This window comes from Ciconia boyciana, chromosome 19 (assembly GCF_034638445.1).
Source record: "Ciconia boyciana chromosome 19, ASM3463844v1, whole genome shotgun sequence".
In the NCBI taxonomy this organism is placed as follows: Eukaryota; Metazoa; Chordata; class Aves; order Ciconiiformes; family Ciconiidae; genus Ciconia; species Ciconia boyciana.
The window spans coordinates 4,542,738-4,563,823 of record NC_132952.1 but is presented as its reverse complement, the minus strand read 5'-3'; the positions used below and the strand labels follow the sequence as shown (position 1 = coordinate 4,563,823).

The window sequence follows — 21,086 nt, the reverse complement described above, 5'->3', positions numbered from 1 at the left end:
CAAAACAACAAACAACCCACAGGTGTCAGCTAAAAAGCTTCTTGAGTAAAGAAAAATGCCCTATATTTTGCACTTTCATGTAGGTGTTAACAACATTACAGCAATGATCGAAAAATAAAATGGTTATTAAAAAATGTGAGCATGACATTAATGTCGAGTCTCTTAATTAATACTAAATTTAAGTATTAAATACTTCAGCTTAGAGTTTTATAACTGCTGTTCAGGCTTTCCTGGGTTACCGAGATCTCATCCCCTCTGCAGTTCACCTTTCAATAGATTAATAAAGTATTTTTAATACATCAGATAAGCCTCATTAAGTGTCACGGATACAACACAACTGTCTGGATCAGCTGAAGAAGAGGATGGGTGAACAGCCCAAAGTCGTAATAAAAATAGCTAAAATATCAAGCTATGAACAGAATCCAGGCATCTGAATTGCCTAAACGTTCCTTGCTCTCGGTGGACTGTAGCCCGTGTTAGGGGACCAGCACCTCTAGAGAAGTGTATCACAGTCAACGGACTGAGGGACTAAGCACTTCTGGAGATTCTGGGATACACTGAAAAGAAAGGGCAAATACAGCTGGAATTTAAAAAAAAAAAAACACAAAAACAACAAAAAAAATATTTTAAGACTGGAGTACATGTTCTGGTCATTCCAGATCCCTTCACAGATCTGTTGCTCTAACATATGTTGCAGCTATGATTGTAAAGAGTTTAGAACACATACTAGAAAGATTTGCACTATTTTCAATTTGATATCTGCTACAGCACACTAGAGAGCCCTGGACATAACGTCATTATCACCTGATTTACACAAAGATATTCAGTAAGGCAACCAGAATAACTCTGAGCTTCCTGTCAGGAAAACAAGATTCACTTCAACAGGATACAACGTAGATGCTTCGAGAGCGAAGGTGTTCCAAATGTGCGTTTCAAACGTAAAAGGAGATCTGTAAATAATCCTAAAACACAGTGATTTTGTACATCTGAACTGATGAGTTCCTTTTGAAAGCAAGATGGGAAATAAAAAGATAAAGAGTTTAATTTCTCCTTTTCCTATAAAAATAAGCACAAACTGAATGGGAGTCTTAAGACTTCAGGCTTGCTTAAAAATTACAGAGGTATTCTAAGATGCTTCTTGATCAAAAGTAGCATTTAACTTCTATTGCTGAACCCCAAGACAGTAAGCAGAGTATCATGGAGAAACTTTAAATGTCAGCGATATCGTTATTAACGGCGGCTCACTGAAGGTTTGTGGCACAAGCACTTGAGTCCAGCAGGGACAAGTGTAAACTTCTTTCTTCACTGCACTGTCACATTGCTGCAAAGATATATTGGACAGCCAGGTTGCAGTGACTCCCTGTGGTCAACCAAACAGACTCAACAAAGCAGCTGACAGATCTTTATCAGAATCCATAGCAGGGAGGACCATAGGATGATAAGCCCAGCAGCCCTGTCTCAGGCAATTACTATGAGGCCACCAGCCAGCTGTTCTACGGCAGTATTCCATGGATGCACAACAAAGAAAAGCATAAAAATTGTAATGAAGACTGTGATACACTTACAAAATGCTAGACCATCCATCCTCTATATTATTCTCAAAAAACCCCCCACCAAAACAAAAAACAAACAACACCCCCCCCCCCCCCAACAAACCAAACCAAACCAACAAAGCATGACCTTCCTGTAACTCTGCAGCCAGACTACAGAATTTTAAGTGACAGACAAAAATTTGCTTATAGAGTGCTAAGGCCAAGAATGTCATTCCCTTTTTTGGAACAAAATGGGGGTATGAAATCAGCTTGCTGCCTTTTGTGTGCCTGCTGGAGGAAAATGACTCTAAAGATAGGTCTGGGACAAGTTAGGCTGAGAGCAATCTGTCCTACTATTGAAGAAAAGATTGTGAAACCACTAACATACCAACCCTTTGTAAATTACTCCTTAAATAACACACCTTTTAGTTGTTGTGTAAGGCAAGTTACATAAAGGAAAAAAAAAAAATCCTCCAGAGGCGTTTCAATGAAAACAGCAGAAAAGTAGGGAAGAAAATTCCTTTAAGCAATCTTGAAGAGCACAAAACATTTAAGCTCCTCAGTGCGTGGACTTGGGCCGGGGTTTTTCAGCGCAAGGTAATGCCATCTAGTGGAGATGGAATCTCCCTTAAGATGGCAAACTGGACACCTATGCAATTTGTATTCCCCATTTCCAATACTTAATCGATACAAATAATCCAATACACATAATCGACCCCTCCTGTTTCACCAACACCAGGATATAGCAAAAGGTACAGACAGACGGCAAGGATTGCTGCCGCGTGAGCCACCGCACCTAAGAGCAAAGAGCAACGTTCTCATAACTGACTGTTAGAAATCTAGAGAGATTTCTAAGGAAATCAAAGTCCCGAGCAACAAATTATAGTTGCTCAGGTCTATACAGCACACTATAGCTTCATCTTTCTCCAAAGCAAAAAGTATTTGGCTAGGTTTCCTCATTTTTATTTGTTCTTCATGCTATTCAATACTTAATTTGGAGAGATGGCATATCTGAATATATAAAGAACGAACATCCTTTCCCACTTCCCTAAATGTTTAACTATTATACTATCTTTGTTCTTTTTTCCCCCTACCAAGAAAAATCTTAATGGTCAGACCACCAGCTTAATTCTAATTTGGGAGGATGGAAGGTAGATCGTGGGGTCAAATCTCCCAGGAAAGACAGCAGCGTCTCAGATGAGCTCAAAGCAAGCATCGACGGGGAGGACTTCACTTCCCTGTGGACAAAGTTTTAAGAATCTTCAAGGACTTTGAGAAAATGATGACAGAGAAATCAGTTAGCATCTGTTCAAACAGGGGACAAAGACAACTTTTTGACCAACGTATGAAGCTCTCACATTTCCTGTATTGCACGATTAGTGACTCTACAAGCAGACTACGTAACTGTTGGGCTCTCTTTTGATTACATTTAAAAGTTATGTCAAAATTCAGGTTTTTGAGTCTCCAAAGCCCTCTGCAAAGTGAGAAAAATACAATTTTACAGATAATAAAACCAGACAGTTTAGAGAAGAAAGTTACATCAAGCTGTGCAGGAGCACAGCTGCACAAACTATCTGTGTCCCCTGGCTGGACTTCTGTTTTTATTCTCTCTTCTTTGCCAAAGTGCAGGTAATTCAGCATAAATTTTCATTGTGAGAAATGTAACTACTTTAGGGATAACGCTGAAAAACGCCAACTGCAGCTAAGACAGTCTTCCTTAACTGAGTATGTCTACCTCAGCTTTTGATGAGAAACTGGCAAATTTTCACTTTAGACTGGCAGACAAGTTTAAGAATTCTGAGCCAAAATATACAAGTATATCTATCTCCATCAATCCCCCAGCTATGTAAGGAATGAACACACAGGCTTAAAACTGAAGAGCAAGTTTGTGCAGGTTGTGTTTCTAATGGTTTTTTAAACGTCTTAGATCTATATTAAATTTCTGCTCAACTCGGTTCTTTCTGGCATACGAGTCTTACAATTTTCCTTCAATACCAAATCCTACATTATGAATGTGATCCGGCACGAGGCCTATGAAAGGGGAGAAAAAAGAATCAGAAAGAAACATTCAGGTTCAGAAGAGATTAGTAGATTCAGAGTAGTGCCACAGAATTGTTTACCAAGACTTCTGCAAAGAACTCACCAAAGCAGCACGTACTTCATCCCCTTAATGGGAATCTAACCAAACCAAAGCAGATTTGTAAACTTATTTCATGTCTACTACCCCTGTCCGGGAATAAATTACCTTGCGCAAATTAAAGAAATGCAATGGGAAACAAATTCCTCCCACTGCTAAACTTTCCCTCTTGCTCTGCTGAAATAGTAATATTGCACTTCCCTTCCACATCCATGGAAATGTGAAAACCAAAAGATGGTGTTAGATGATTCCATTTTATTTTGTGAGAAAAGTGTTATCAAGCAACTAGAGTCACAGTAACTAAATTATCATATGCATAACAAATTGCCTTTGTACCTTAGAAAGCTGTATCTACTTTACATTTTGTTATAAAACTCCCAGTTTGAAGCGTACAAAGAAAGTGCTTGCCACCCCCAGTCTTGCTCCTTTATAAGCACAGATATCCAGTTTCAGAATAAATATAAAAATTTAGATGAAAGTCGTCTTATGCAGAGGATCCATACTGAATACAGTAAGACACATTCAGAAAGAGAGGGACCTATGCATTCCTGAATTTAACTTCACCTATAGCAAAAAAATCAGTCAGGTTAAAATTTATTTCTATTTAATGTATTACATAGAGTAGGAAACTCTATATATGCATTTAGTCCACAGGACTTTGGCCATCAACGTTTTGAGTTATCATGGAGAGTAAGATGTTTAACAATGCTCTTCATCCTAATGAATCTTCGGTATAGCCAAGACTGACTTTACCTGCTAAAATAAAACCACCTGTCAAAGAGTACACTCTAGTTCTCTTCCAAAGACTACAGCAGGCAATGACTTGCATATCCCAGATTGCAAGATGGGTTTAAGTAGGTGGCATATTGTTACAGAAATACAGGAACCTAAATTTGGTATTTTTCTGAGCGCATTCTCACAGATTAAATAAACACAAGGCAAACAAATCCAGTACTCACCCTGATCAATGGAGTGTTGAGGAAGCTGGCTAAGTTGGCTATTCACTACACCTGCGTATGTGCGCAAGAACTCCTCTTCACTAGCAGTCAGCTGGAAATGTGCAAAGAGGCAGTCAGCAAAAAGGAAAATGAAGAAAGACTGAAGATATTATCTCCCACTTCCCAATAAGAAACATCACAGTTGCCTCTATTCTACTCTTCAAAAGTTTAATCGACTGTTATTTGTGCAAACTATACCATCAGCAAGGACACAGCAGCAGACTGGTACAGCATGCATTCATGGAGAGATTCAAAGCCAACCTTAAAACAGTTGCTTTATTTTGCTGGTTTTCCAATAATGAAAAACTTTACTGTATATAGAGAAATGTATATAGAGAAATGATGAGATGCTCAGATTTAGTTTCAGGCATCACAAGCCTCATAACATTTAAGCAAAAATCAATTGTGTTTAAGTGCCGACAATGGTTAAATCAACAACGCCTAAAACAGTGCAGTGATAAAACCAGACCATCACCTGCCCATCTCAGCAAGCACTATGCCAGTTACTACAAAATTGCCTAGAAAGCCACAAAATATGGGCTATGGCAGGGCATCTTACATTTGATCCCATCTTCCTCAGCATGAGTAGGACTCTCACTTTCTGCTGAATATACATCTCCTCCGGACTCTTTCCGGGGACGCCCTCACGGTTCATTCCCCTCCTGCCAGCTCCTGGATTTCCTGAAGATACAAGATCAGAAAAAGACAAACTAATGGTAATGGGGTATAATTGGAAATTAAACTTTTCCTATTATTCCTAACTACCTGTTTTTCACCAGTGGGCAGACCACTTAATAGCCTGGGAGAGTAAGGAATCACATGCTTCATCAGAGAAATCCTTAAAAATTTGAACAGCTAAATTGGGCCTTACATATGCAACTCAAACATTCAAAGAGGCTGATGTTCACATCCCTGCTAGCTCATTATCTGTTGTTACATTACTGCATGAGTAGAAAAAGACAATTCTAACAACTAGATGAAAGAATCACCCTGACAGAAGAGTCCGTGGTTTTGGTTTTTTCCCATAAATAAGCACAACCAGTATGAAAGCAGGACGCAGAATGCGCAGCCATCAAGCCTGCAATGGCTAAACAAAAGAGTTTAGATTTCATCCAGCTTAAGTCTTTCTCCTCTCTCTCTTTTCTTTTTTCCTTTTTATACCATATAAAAAAGGCCACTGCACTTCTACAAAAGTTAATAAAATGTATTAAATGGTTTTGGAGAGAAAGAAGAGCTAAGAGGAGCAGGGAAGGAGTAGAGTTTATCATCCTTTCTCATATCATTTAAAAGTTGAAGTTTTGCTTTTCTATTTTAATAAAAAATAATTATGTTATGGAATGAACAGACTATGCTATCTAAATTCTATAGTGCGGAGCACGATTATAACTTTGTTGTCTGAGCATCTGGTAATTATTTAAGTTCCACAATAGGGTGTTTACCAAGACAAAAAAAAAAAAAAGTTCAGGCATACTCTTCAGCTGCTATTAAACATTATCTTGGAGCATGTTCATTAAGTCAACAATAGTAAAAACCTTAACTTCAAATTTAGAAAATAATGGTGCTTCAGATAACACACTAGTACAGCAGCGTAGCAAACTAAATGAACCTCTTAGAAGTGCTGTGTGTTGGAGAAACGTAACCCCTGCTAAGGAATTTGTGGATGGAGGTGTAAGCCAGCCACTCTTCCACCATGCACAGCTCGGAGAAATGGCTCCAGAACACTTCTCCAATTAGGTTTCATTCACAAAACCAGGTCTGGTCCTACACTAAGCCATAAATCTGCTTTTCTGAACCTTAGCAACCACAGAAGTACACCACACGAGGCATGCTTAGTGAAGACTGCGTCACAGCAGGTTCAAACACAGTTTTCCATGTAATGTTTTCCTTCAGTCATTACTAACCTCTCCCCTCACTTTATTTTCATTATTACTTTTAAGGGAAAGTAATCTGGGTGTGGAAACAGTTTAAAATTACACATAGGCCCTCCTGAGTGAGTCAGAAGTAATGCAAACTTAAGTAGCAGCTGCAGGGATAGGCTTTACCACCCGCATTACTTAGCATGAAGATAACAGTAGTAAAAAGTGGAGAAAGCTATTATCACCAGTCCTACTTGAGTAAGTTTCCAGTGGGAAGATTTGCATTATGCTGATTTGCTGTAGATGGTTCTGCTTGGAAACTTGCAGCCTGTAAATGTGCAAGGTGATCACATTTTTTTGCTATAATCAGCAACTGCTTTCTGAAGGGGGAATAAAACGATCCGATATTTTTGTGTAGTGTCAACTCAGATAAGTAGATTGGATTATGTTACTAAGCGTATACTCCACAGTGCAATCTACTGAGTGCTAACAAGTGATGTCAATAGTAAGACAATGAACAAAATAAGACAGTGAGCAAGAGACATTGTTATGCATATCCAGAGACTGATAAAACAATAAACATTTATCAAGATACCAAGTAGGTCTGAAAGGTTGTGACTGGTTCTTAATATTATACTAATACATACTTTTTTTTTTTTTTAGTATTGTTACTTGAAGAGGGAAGGTGCTGTACTAGTAGCCAAAGAAATCAATTTAGAAAAGAAAAAGCACAACAGCAAAAACCTGAAAAGTGGTAACACAGCTACTGTTTAAAAATGGAACGAATTATATGGGATATCTATCAATAGGTGGCACCATACACAAGCACCAAGAAAATGCCACGGCTGCCCCCATGCCAGCTAGGAAGACCACATTTCAACATTCCTCTACACGTCAGATATCACAAGAGATTTGTAGTCTATACACGTCATTATTCATGGTTTTCCATCATAATAGTCTTTCAGTTGTTTATTAGTTTTTCAAACTTTAAAAAAGGGTGATGGAAATTCCTATCTAAACCTGGTTCTTCTAAAGTTCTAAACTTCAGCCAAGATGGATTTATCATGAAGCTACCCATTTTAGCAGGCTAAAAATATTTAGAAGGCTAAAAATATTAAGCCTGCCCATTCAGTGAATGCTTTGCAAAGTTAGTAAGCAACACAGGGGGGAAAAAGCAGTCAATATGGCTCAAAAACTACCAAAATATAAGAGTTTATATTATATAATAAAGCTATCAAAATAGTAAAGAGGTTACGTTAAGATTACAGAGCAACAGCGCTTTGCTCTTCATACACTGCACAATTATTCTGGGCAACAGCCTCAGCCACCACAGCTTTTCCTACTTGACGTAGAAAAAGTTGAAAGTAGAAAGACAAAAGTCTTAAGACAGTACTGAGACCCCAGCATGAGAAACTTTAACATATCTCTGTTCCTGTTACATAAAACTTTAGTGAGACACAGTTTAGGATGACAATGCAATCATATATTACACCAGTAAATTTCCAAAACCACTTATAAAGCTAGTCTATGCGCAGAAGACAGCACGATCCATTTTTGTAAATGAAGGACTGAAAAATCTTATCAAAGTACTTATCAACTTGGTTTTCTCAAGAAAGCTACATTAATATGCTATACGTAATGAAACGTTACTTACGCAGAATTTTCCTAACCCTACAATTCTTTCTGGCACATAGGTGAAGTCGTCATCCCCCCATCCCCAACCAAGAAAACATCAGAGATTTCCCTGCCAACGTACCTGCTTCTAAAAACCACAGAAGATCAGATAACCCACGTGTTCAGTCCTGATTAATGATGGTAGCCGCAAAAAATGTATGAGGAAACTGCCCTGTGAAAACAAATGAGCAAAGCATTACAGAAATATACAAAGCTGAAACCCAGAAAGATCCTTCATTCAATAAGCTTTGAATCACAGCCTGCTTTAGAACTTGGTCTAGTCAAAATTCATAAAAAAGTAGGCTTGTCTGGAGTTTGTAGATCCTTTTTATTCTTAAAGAATAAGTTTTTTAAAGGTCAAGCCATTCTTCATCTGCAAGATTTACACCCTGACCATACCAATGACATTCCCAATCACTTGAGAATGGAATGCATTCAAGCTTTGCATTCCTTAAGAAACTTTCAGCATAAAACCCAACTCCCTGGAAAAAACAATAAATGTCATGACATGTAATTTCTTCTAGTAAAGAAAAAAAATAGGCGTAGCTTACCAAAGATTTGAGGAAAACTAGGGAGAAATGTAAAGCATGCTGATTTTGACCAAAATTATTGTTTTCAACTACGTGTATGTTATCTGAATATAGCAATTACGAAGACTGGCACTTGAAAGCTGGGCTGGAAAACCCTTTGCGCAGAATTTTTCAGACCAACCTCACTGTTCAGTCACCAACAGCTAACAGTTATAGACTTTTTTTTTTTTAGACTCGTGACATATTTCCGAACGTATTTTACAACTGACTCTGGGTATCAAGGCATGGTAAGAATTTATAACTCTTCCTATCCATCACGTTAGCCTCTAAGACAAGCAGCCCGATCTCACAAATTAAGTGACAGTTCAAGCCCTCTGTTATGTGCAATGAAATAGCAAGTGCCTGCTACTCAGGACAGCATCACAGCTAGAATCATGGAATTAATAGCATAAGTTGCTCTATTTAATTAAGAGTTTCTGATTAGGGAAGATATGCATGCCTGCACCATTTGTTAATCAAGTCCAGCTTAAATTTACCAAACATACTTTTTTTTTTTTTTTGGTGATCAACAAGCGAAGGCAGATCTAGACTAATTCAGCTTTTTTCACGGCTGTTCACCACCCCATGCAGATGTCATTACTAGCAGGGAAACAAGACAGGAGTAGCTAGAATTACTGAACTGTTCTGTACACCAGGCTCATCAGAGAAATGCTGAATCCAAAATAGCTGCTAGCTTCACCCATAGGTTCTCTACAGTGCTTCTTACTAACAAGTGTTGGAAGCAGCTGAGCTTTATCAATGGCTTAAAAGAATCATTTCACCTCTCCAGAGGAGAGAAATCGCCTGCTCTGAAAGGATTATTTAAGCCCTACCTCACTAATTAGTTCCTACTGTTCTTGCCCTCTAAATATGCAATGCAGTCCCAAGAAAGATTATCTACAGCACTCACAACAGGGCCATTTGCAGTAACTAATTGCTGTTCTCATTTCTGTGGACTTCAAAGCCACCCCCCCACCACCAGCGCTGTACCAATACTCACCGCACAGTAACTGCGTGAACTCTTTCCTGAGGAAAAGGATTAGAGCATGGGAAGTAACCACTTCTAATGCACTTCTGTCCTACTGACAGTAACAGCATATTTATAGTTACCATTAAAATTCCCCCACACACACCCCAAATTGCAAATAAGTCATCTACGCATTTGTTATATGCAACACCAAATACAAATGAAAACAGAAAGAGCAAATGTTCTCCTAACCCTATAAATTCAGAGGCATTCAGCTGAGAAGCGGAACAGCCTCCACAGACAGGCCATTTTCATGGCCAGCCAGAGACTTATATCATAGACAGTTTCACTTCCAAGCAAAACCCTGGTCCCTCTACAAGTCAGCAGCAGCAGCACTCAAAACGCGCTGTCTTTGTCCGATCCATGGGGCTGCCCCAGCTGAACTCACCTCTCCGCTCGCACAACAAATGCACGGGTGGAACATCACCACCAGAACTCGAGAACTTCTCTGCTAAACCATAGGGCACATCCTCTGAGTAACAAGCACCTTTAAAGGATCCAAAAATGACTGGAGTAAATAAAATTTAAAAAATCAGGTTTCATTACTTTTTCTTAAAAGCATGAGAACAAAGTAAGACCAAAAGGCCTGGTGACCAGTCCAAAGCCACACAAAGGTTCTCCTACCAACTTGTTCCTATCTATTCTAAATGGCAGCTCACACTTCCAACATTTTCAACTACACATCAACATTTACACACTCATCTCTAACAAACCCTAAGAAGTAAGATCTAAAAATATTTTGCAACTGTGTATTTTGGGGGTGGGAGGGAAGAAGTGCAAAATATGAGAAAGAGTTTAGCAAGACAGCTGGCGAACAGCTGCATCACTACTAGCACGAGTTCTGCTCACAACCTTAAGAGTCCCAACAGACCTGCGTGCTACACAATGGTCCATCCCCGAAGCGTTTTTCAGGTCAGGTAATTCTTTGCCTCAGTTGCAATTACGAGCTCTGAATTCTGCTTCTCCGCTCACCTATATCCACCTTCTTCTATTCCTGCAAGGTCAGAACATGGTTTATTTTGCCTATGCTCAGTTCCAATTTTTTGTCTCGGTCTAAACAAGCGGTGTCTGCTTCATTTAGTCATTAACGCTGCAGGACTCGGGGAGGTCTGTATCACCTCACCCTCAACACAAGCCTCTCTCCACTTACGCAGGTGCTACAAACAGCTACTTGGGCTCCTCACACCAGTCAGCACTTCTACCACGGAAAGCAAGACTCAGATTTTCTCCTGGTCACGAGGTTCTGTCAAAGCTTAACTCATACCATGTACTCCCACAAGTATGAGAAAAAAATAACTGAACACTTTCCAACTTAGGTGTCACTAGAATACAAGGACATAAACCCATTTCTCAAACTTACAATCAAAACTCTTCTTGCCCCCATGGGCTTACATTCCCAGCCAGGATTTAAGAACAGATAAAACCATGCAAGGTCCTTTACCATGGAAATGAAAACTATCCTAAGCACAAAGACTCCTGTTTCAATCCACCCTTATCCTTCTGTCCTAAATAATTCTACTTCCTTACAATGATTCACACTTCGGTCAGAAATTGCTACAAAGAGTATTTTTTTAACGTATAGAAACATTTAAAAGCAGTGAAGTAATGTTTACAAGTTCAGAGATGTCCATATGGGAGATGGAAAAATGCCAAAGTCTTAGCTTTAGGTTCTGTCACTTAAGGGACCATGCTGCTTCCCCAAACATCGCTAGGTTCAATGAGTTTTTAAGCTAAAATATAAGGCACGTTAATTGAAAAGAAACATGTTTCTAAAGTACGTCACTGAATTACAACAGCATAAGGAAATGGAACCAGCATCAGGATGCGACGTGCCAAATGCAGGATGCCGGCAGGTGAATGTCAGCTCATCAGAAAAGACAAAAACAAATTTTGCACATCCCGTACATCATAAACTTTTATCAACAGCACTAATGAATCCTGGTGTTTACAGTTAAAACACAGAATCAATTTATTTACCCATTCTTGCCAGATATATTATATTGCATATGAGAAACATTCCCTGAAAGATAACATTTCAATCTGTATTTTCAGCACAAAAAGCCAGAGAGGGAGACAGACAAACAAGAACTGCCATGTACTGGACCGGAGGAATCCCCACAGCATTAACAGAACTCATCCGGAAAGCCGTTCATTCAAACAAACAAATAGCCAAAGCTACTCAGAAGCCCACTTACACCTTCACTGATACCTGTGGGCCTGAGCGAAGAAATACTGGGGTCTCAGCTGAATTTCTGGTAACCGTATCCTGAATTACTTGCACTAAAGGAAGAGATGCCAAAGGCCGACGAAGCCGTACGGAATGCACTGTTCTATCCAGTGCGGAACTGGTCTCTCCAGGTAAGGGTGAGGCAGATGTGCAAAGCCAACAGGAAAATCTGGGCTGCCAATACCTTATCTGTTTTGCAGCTAAGCACGGTTCTACTCTCCAATGCCATTATTCAATTCCGTTCTCATGAAAAAGACTAACCTGTGCATTTCAAAAGCTGTAGTTTTAGTCTGAAACGATTACATTCTTCACTAAAGTGTGTTAAAAGACTAAATTCTACAAGCTTGTCCTGCTGCATCCAACACGCTGCAAATGGACATAATTGGGTCACCTAATTTTCCCTGGTTTGTCAGGCAAAGGGAATGAAATTTAGTTCTCATTTATTTTTAATATGATTCACAAGACAGAATAATAAATGAGAAAGATCTATATATTACAGCCAAAACTGCCAGCCCAGCTTTGCCAAAGCAATAAATTTGAGTTTAAAAATATTCCCTGCCTTTCCCAAGCAGTCGATGAGGTTGGTCAGTAAACAAATGGAAAAGCTGTCCTGTTCTCCACACTTCATTCCCCTTCTGCCTGCAGAAGGGCTGGGTGAGGATCGCAGGAATGCCTTCTGCTTTGCAAGGCCCAACATGTGGACTGGGCAGAGCCAAGCACGCCTGACATCCCTGTTCCCATCCCTGTTCCCATCCCTGTTTGTCTGCCTACCAAACCCATCTCTTTGGCTGCGGAAGGAATATGTGCGCTCCTGTCCCCTTGGCGAAAGCAAGCCCAAGTATCACCTTCACGCAAAACACTAGAGATCGAAGTTACACCTTCTAGCAAGGCAGTAAGTTAGAGATGAGAGCAAACTGGACATGGTTTTGCAAACAGAAGATGTAGGTATGTCTACACCGAAAAACAGCTGGGCTAAAGTATGTTACCAAAGTAGACCGGGATTAAGTATTTTTAACGTTTCCACTAGCATTAAGTGATGCTTCCCGACCTCTCCACATTGTTACTTGTCCTGAAAGTTTATAATGAAAATACAATAGAATCCTTCCCAAAAATGAACTAAAAGACCATACCAGCTTTCTCTTCAATTACTCACCCTGGACACAACAGTATGTAATGAAAAAATATTGCCTTTGCAGTTAGCGCCCCCCCCCTTTTTTCCCCCAACTAGATTTAGAACATCAGCTACCGTGTTTTCACTTTAAAAACATGTAGACAGGAGAAATCTGTACTCAAACTCAGTTTAACTAGTCTGTTTTACAAACAGATGGGAACAGCTCCTAAGGAAACTCAAACTCCCCAGCAAGAACTGTTTTGACTGAATGCTTTCAGTAGAGGAGGATTCCAAACACACAACAACTGAAAATTACAGATTTGTTACTGTATTTCCCTCACTTCCACCTATACTCCTATGAATTCAAACCCTAGAAGGGCTTCCCTGCTGGACAATGCCACAGATGGGTTCATAATAAAGAGTTTCTAAATTACTCTGACTGCCCTCCCATCATCCCTCTAAAAAAAAAAAAAAAATTTCACATGCCAACAGAAAGAGAGACACACTAAAAAATGGTATGTTTGTAAATTTTGCATAAGGCAAACTACTTAAGCATCCCATTTAATTTTAAAGACATGCTTATTTAATGAAGTGAGAAAGCAACGCAAGCTTTTATTCCTTCAAATTACGTATTCCCCCCAACACTGTAGTCCTCTGTAATGCTGAAATTGCTAACATCCACATTTCACTGGCATGGGAAAAAACAAAGTGAAACTGAGGAGTTTGCACAGCCTAAATTAAGAAAAAAAAAAAAAGGAAAAGGCAGTAAGCTGTCAGTAAATGTAATATTTTACATATTCAGTCTTAATAATTTAGGGTACTTACAGCAGCCATCTGGCAAGCTCTTTAAAATGTAAGTCACAGCTGACTACCTCTTTAATATCTTGTATCATTTCCAGATATAGCCAAAAGAAATCCAACAGGAATTAGTTCAGCTACAATTTTTTTTTTTCTGGAATATGGCCGGTTCTATTCAAGGCAGCTACAACCCTCAATTAATGGGAGAGGATTATAAAAGCTCAGATGAGGAGTTCTGGTGAATAAAACCAACCGCTGCAGGTTTCCTTTGCACTACACAAATTGAGTTAACAGCCAGCGTGAAGAGGTCCCTTTAACTCTATGATATCATTATCCAAGGTTAAGCTATTAGCCTCCACAGTTGTACTATTGAGTACTTCAGTGGTTAAAACATGGTCATACTGGGAAGCTTGTAAGTGCAAGGGGCTGCTGCACCTTTAAGCTTTGTTAATTTTCAAATGACATTTTACAGGGAACAGCTAGAGCCCTAAAAACCTTCCAAGCTGGAGCCTGAAACCTGAAAGTCAGGAACCAGAGTCTGCAAAATCCTGCTACAAATTTTCCTCTAATTCAGTCTGACTCATGACCTTCAGTCGCGGGCAGCTGGAGACTGGATTAATTCCCATCTCCAGAGGGATACGACAATGAAGAATTCATGACAGCTACCTATTTATAGGTGAACAGTAAGAGTCAAAATATTTAATACGGGGGTTTTTTGTCTTTGTTTCTACGTTCAGTATTATCTTTTAGCTGACTTCAGAATCTGAACCCCAGTGTCAGATTTGGGTCAATTTACAGCTGGAACTCCAGTGGTAGGTTCGCATCTCTTAAGTGTTAGATTTAGATTTTTAACAAAACAGTACCGTCCTCCCTCTTGAAGAGGGACAGGAAACAGTCCCAAACGCTGCCATTTAGACAGGAAAAATCTACAAAAACAAGCAGGGGACTTTTTTTTCCAGTGCTGGATCACCTTTCAGAGCTTCAAAAAGGACTTCAAAAGCAGTAACGAAGTGCATTCAAAAAAGCTTCCCAGTGTACTAAAACAGTTCTTACATCAATGCTCAAGCTAACTGTAAAACAAAACCAAACCCAAACCCTACCATTATAATCACCATTTTTACAAAATTAACGCTTGCCTCCTGACCTTCAGGCACACACAAACCAGATCTTTTTTTTTTTTGCCATACGACAGCAGCAATCTCTCAAAGAGAAGATATCTGTCATGTCTAATACAGTTAAAAGAGGGAGCACAGGTTTTTAGGTAGTTCACGTCAGTCAACTTGAAGCCTCTGAAATTAAGTGTAGTAACAGCAACAAAACCTTGAAAAAAAGAGACTTTCATTTCACAAAGGTATCACAGTTCAAAGACGAATTTGTCAAAAATTCTTTAAAAAGTGACAACACTTAGCTACAGCAGCTTATACACAAACTCTATCCCAGTCAAAGAAACAATTCAAAAAGAACGTTATGATACTTTACTCGAGATGGTCTTCAACAGCCGGACTGATGAGTGCTGCTCGTCCTAACCATTAGCATCTTTCACAGAGGCTCAGGCACCTCTTCCCCTATTTATAACAAAGCTACAAATCTTCTAGACAGGAAATTAGGCACTAATGATAGATAGCCAATGATTTTAACTACCAGGTATCCCACACAAAAGAATTACTGCTGTAAAAAAAGCGCTACGCATCCATCATCAAAACAAAGCTGTACAGCAATGCTTTCTATGGATCTCTTGGTAAATATTCTGTCTTTTCAGAAACAGAAAATGAAGTTTCCAGCACACAGACATAACAAACTTGAGAAGCGTTTTCTTGTTCTTAAGAAATTAGCTTTATTTCCATAGTTTGATTTTAACTTGAATCATAAACCAGTGAAAAAACGGAGCACCAATAATAGGTAAAAATTTTATCAACAGCTTACAAGAATCAACAAATTATTTTCAATATATCTATCACATTTTACATGGTCGGCATGCTACACACATTGTACAAATATGTACCAGTGTAACACCTCCACCTATGGAGTATCATATTTTTGGACTATTAATTATTGACACCAATGACAGAGCCTCCTGCAGCACCTCTGTTCTATGATCATTGCAGAAACTGAACCAAGGTCAATACACAAACATGCACAAGGAAGATCGAGACCATTAATTGTGGTCACTTCATCTTCTTGTAATGTCAATCAGCTTTATGACCAAAGTCATGTTTCCAAAGAAGCTCTGCAAGAAGTGGTAATGCTGGACTCACAATCCTCTGAAGACTTACAGATCATTAGGATTAAAACTGGGTTTTATTGAAGACTGCCATTTATACTACAGAAACTAAACTCAACAGGCTAAAAAATAACTTAATACATGGAACTTAAACGCCCTACGCTCATGAAGCATAAACACTGATAAAGAATTAGTTGACTGTAGAAGCAAGAAATTGGTTCCATCTTCGTAATGAACCTAAAATAAGCCTACCATGTACTACAGCGGAGTACAAGGTCAAAATTGATGCAAGTATGTGTATATGCCCAAGGTGCAGGATGTTTTTTCTGCCTTCTTCAGTAATTCTCAAGTGGCTTGAAATGGAAGAGGAAACAGAAATATGCATGAACAAGCACACATTCAGAATTACCAGCAGTGCTAATGGAGGAGCACTTCAGTATTGGGTATGTTTCCAACCAAATAGTTTCATTAATACTGTCTTTGTATTCAGATTTTTGAAATTAAACTGCTTTGAAATTAAACTGCATCTAGTGCACAAAGTTGATGTTTTGGTCAACTTTAACAAAAAGGCAAGTGACACTATAAACCAATCCTAAACCATTACAGAACAGTCTAAAATCAGAATAGGCAAAATTCCAGTATCTGTAAGCAGTTAAAATAACAATAAGATTTAATTTCAATTTACAAGCATGCGGTAAAAGCCCCCAAAAAGCAGAAGTACCATATTTGGAGTCAAACTGCCTGTGGTCTAGCGACCAACTTCTCAGCAGCTTAGGCACACTGCATTGTTATATTTAACCAGAAATGGCAGACATCGTGAGTAATGCCTACTGCAAGGATTTCTCTCCACTATTCCACTCACTGAAGCACCATTATATTTATAGGCGCTTCCTTGGTACTCATCAACATAGTATCTTTCTACAGATGCCTAGCATATTAGAGATAGCTTTCAATTTAAAACGTGACCTATGCTGCCCTGTAATTTATACTGACATCTGAACATCATTAATGCCAGATCATACACATTTTACACCGAAAACGCCTACAGATCTTTTACAGCGGAGAGATTATGGCCCACTAGATTTTTTTAAAGCAATTAAACGTGAGCTGTTATTAGGTTGGTGACTACTTAGCATTTTAATATTTTGCAATACTGTCTCAAAGTACAGTGTTAGGACCAGAGACTCTTAGATTAATAGTTCTTGACTACCAATATTGCCTAACCATGGGACAACACCACGAAATATTGTTCTGGCCTCATACATCAATAAAATTTGCTGTAAAATGTGATAAATACACCCCTTATGACACACGCTTATCTTGCCTCTTTAGATGGGAGGAGGAAAAAAAAAAATCCTCTGTGCCGCTTTCCCCATAGATGCTCTGCATAACCAAAAAAAGCAAAGAAGTGGTTTCAGCTTTGAATCAATGTATGGTATAATTTTTTAAACCATTTAAAGAGGTATTTTAATAATAGCTCTCGATGAAAGTTGAACTAAGAATTAATGGCTATTTGTCTAATATGAAATATTCCTTGATCATCTTTTTTGCACGAACCACAACACAAAACCTTTGCCTCCTCAGTGATTTGTTAATATTATTGGATAATATGGGCAAGAGACCCCTGCTTCTAGGACCTTCATAAAATAATACTCCTTGAGAACTTTCCTCGATAGTGTTTCATAAACTGGTCTAAATAGCTGTTTTAATCATATGTGCAAAAGTATGCCAGTTCCTCTCTTCTCTGAAGGACTTCTTAAAACCAAAAAGCACAAGAAAAGGATTTTTGTTACCTTCTTTAGGTCACCAAACAAGACCATGCTGCAAAGATATCTGATGGAGAGAGGAGGAAGGAAAAAAATTCCTTGTCAATTTTAAGAGAGGACTTTTAACGTTCACAGGTTTAAAACCAATTCCTAATTTACACACCAATTTTACCACAGACATTTTGCCTTCCATATTTTTTGGTAAAGTGGGATTACAAGGAAGGAAATCTTGCCTGCAAGAGACTTCCTATTTCTCAGGAAAAGGGATGCAATTTCCTTCCTCCCTAGCCACAATTTTGAATGTTACCTTAATTATATTAGCCCTGAACTGAGAAATAAACCTGCATGAGGTCATTAGTTTGACAGCGGAAATCTCCCTTTAGCACTACCGTACAAACCCACACACATGGGCTGGAGAGAAATAAACTATGGACTACAGCGGGTTTTTAAGGGTTATGTCAAGTCCCAATCAGTGCCGAGACCGGTTAACTTCAGAGTACGACGAAAACTGGAAGAATCACAGGCAAGATGGAGAATGCACATATGTTAAAGGCAACCAAGCTGAGCTGCATGGAAAACTGTATGTGGAATTGTGTGGCAAGCTTGATTTATTCAGAGATCAACACTGATGAAGTCAAATACTTAAAAGTGATCGTTTCAAGGTCTCCTATATACATAAAATTCAGTGCATTTACAGAATAAATGGCAATCGCTCCCCTAAGAACGGGAGCATCGTGCAGATGCAACAATATGTATTTTGATTAATCAAACTCCAACGTATACCAATAACAACAAAAGGTGTCAGCCCAGAGACCATTAGCAACAATGCTCAAGACAAGGCTGATCCTTCTGCAAGTTCAAGCTACTCTAAGATTCCAGATGACTTCAGAAATTTCCATGAGCAGGAGCGCATGCAACAACCACCAGTTTAAGGCAGAACAGGGAAAGGGAATTATTGAAGTTGCAGACAGATTCCGGCACTTCCCAAACCGTTAGTACAATTACAGTACATCTTTATTATATTTAGTTTCTCAACAAAGGGAAGGAGCTTATAGCAGTTATGTCAACAACTGCAGCTACCAAGAAAAGAACAACGAAATTGATATATTAAAAACAAGGTGCCAAAACTGTATTTCCTCACACATGCCATTACACATACAAAATTTTGTCTAAGGTTTAAAACATATTTTGTGAGAACTAGTGAACTAAGAATCATGACAGTGAAACATTAAGAAAACCGTTGCAAACAGTTTTATGTGAACTGTGAAAGGTTTATTTTGCCGAGTCCCCTGTAGCTGCTGACCAAATTTGCAGTGATAAAAGTTCTGTTTAAAAAACCTGATGTTTCTGACCTCTGAAGTTAAGCAAAACCTTTCATGAATTCCACATAAACCAATGAGTATTATTTGGCATTTACAGACATTCCTGAAAAAAGGCAGCTAAGCAGATGTGAATGCTCCTATTTTTCTCAATTTGGCATCAACTCTTAAAGTTAATTATATTTTAAGTGTGTTATTGCTGACCATTTTTGCATAAACATTCAGTTAACTGTGTTTGTCTTGAAGTCTGATATTGCCTCCCCTAACCAACTGAGCGAGCTGCCAGGACACAATGAAATTTTCAGTTTTCCATATGAGATCCAGCACACTCAAAGGTAAGAAACTCTATTAAAATTACATTAGTATGGCAACAGGCACCAGAGATCACTGCAGTTGCACTATCCCCTCCTCCTGTCTACAAAAAGCCTTCCATCGGTAGTTTACCTTAAACGGTTTCACTATTTACACTGCTCCTTTACAGAAACTCTGCCGCAAAAATTTAGGTCACATTTCCTTTAAGTGTACACGGGTGTGCGTACACGTATACTTATTTAAAGCTCAATGAAATTAATTAAAAGCTCCTCACTGACTTCAATGTGCGCTGAATCAGGACCTGGATGAGTTCAGAGGCAAAACAATTACATTTTAATTAAACATCTTAACATTCTTGTGAAGTAGTCAACTAATATTATAGAAGGATAAACTGAGTCAGAAAGTTTCAGAGCTTGGTCATGGTCATAAACAGAGTTCATTACTTAAGGTGCTTCCATATTTGTTAGTTACCCTCGTAACACAGAGAAAATGGACCTTCTAAAAAAATCAAATAAATCCTTGGTCTACATATTTGTAGGAAATAAAACAGAACATCCTGAGACAAGTGTAATGGTTGCACAAATCTATTGGCTCCACTTCTGCTCCCCAATCAGTAGCTAATTTCCTCAGTCACAGGAATTCCAATAATGCAAGAAGTTGAAACTTTTAGGGGTTTTTTCATGGCAGTTAATCTCCAGATGAGATTTTTAGGCTGCGTGGTTTGTTTGTTTGTTTGTTTTTACAATAGCATTAATAATGATGATATATGTATACTATTTTTTTTTTAAGAAGAAAAATAGGCTTGGCAGATTTGATCTTCTATAAAACCTTGAAAATTCTTATTGAAAAGCAAGAAGTATCATTACACTTCCTAAATTCAAACCAACATTTAACCATACATAAACACTGTAACATTCTGTCAAGTCACCAGTAGCAAGCAGAAACAAGAAATGAACTTTCCTCATTTTTTTGAGCATTTGTTACATACTGCTTCCCCAACACCGAGTCTGAAAACAAATCCCAGAGTCAGAAGAGTGTTCTCCTTATTCAATTACCAACTAATGCTTTGCAGTTATTTTTCTGATCTTTGGTTTCTTCTCACCTATTAACACTCCGTAGTTTTGCTCATTCTGGTCTATCTGCTTTCTTATGCCAATCGAAGTTCACGGACAGGCCACGGCTCTTTAAAGGGAAAAAGAACTGTAAGTCTCATCCATTCTCAGAGATACAACAGCAGCAACAACAGTAAACAAAGTGGTTTGTTTCTTTTATAAATGAAACCAAGTTTGTTGGTAAAATGTTTTTAGTACATTTAAAACCTATTTACGTGTCATTTCTCCCATGTACTTAGAAGCACGACCATTAGACTACCAACATTTCGTAGGATGTGGACAGGACATTTCTTAGGTGACAAAACGTTTTCATTCCAATCATTTACATATTGGTGTACATCAGCGTCAAAACCTAAACATCTTCTGGGACTATTCACATACTTGTATACATGCAATAGCTTTACTGGAATTAAATTAATGGATGCTA

General features: G+C 38.6%; 1 protein-coding gene across 7 annotated transcripts in view; it reads right to left on the bottom strand.

The window, feature by feature from the left end:
• The window catches only part of CTNNBIP1 (catenin beta interacting protein 1), a 34,926-nt gene that overhangs the window by 9,499 nt on the left and 4,341 nt on the right, over window positions 1-21,086 (bottom strand). For 5 of the 7 annotated variants that reach the window (XM_072884060.1, XM_072884059.1, XM_072884058.1 and 2 more), the window contains 4 exons: window positions 20,650-20,729; window positions 8,280-8,369; window positions 5,227-5,348; window positions 4,629-4,719 (listed from right to left, as the gene is read on the bottom strand). In XM_072884060.1, the coding sequence (XP_072740161.1) occupies window positions 4,629-4,719; window positions 5,227-5,322 (187 nt within the window). In that variant the 5' untranslated portion in view covers window positions 5,323-5,348; window positions 8,280-8,369; window positions 20,650-20,729. Of the gene's footprint in view, window positions 1-4,628; window positions 4,720-5,226; window positions 5,349-8,279; window positions 8,370-10,181; window positions 10,202-20,649; window positions 20,730-21,086 lie in introns of those variants that run through there. The other 2 variants (XM_072884063.1, XM_072884062.1) reach the window with 2 other exon arrangements.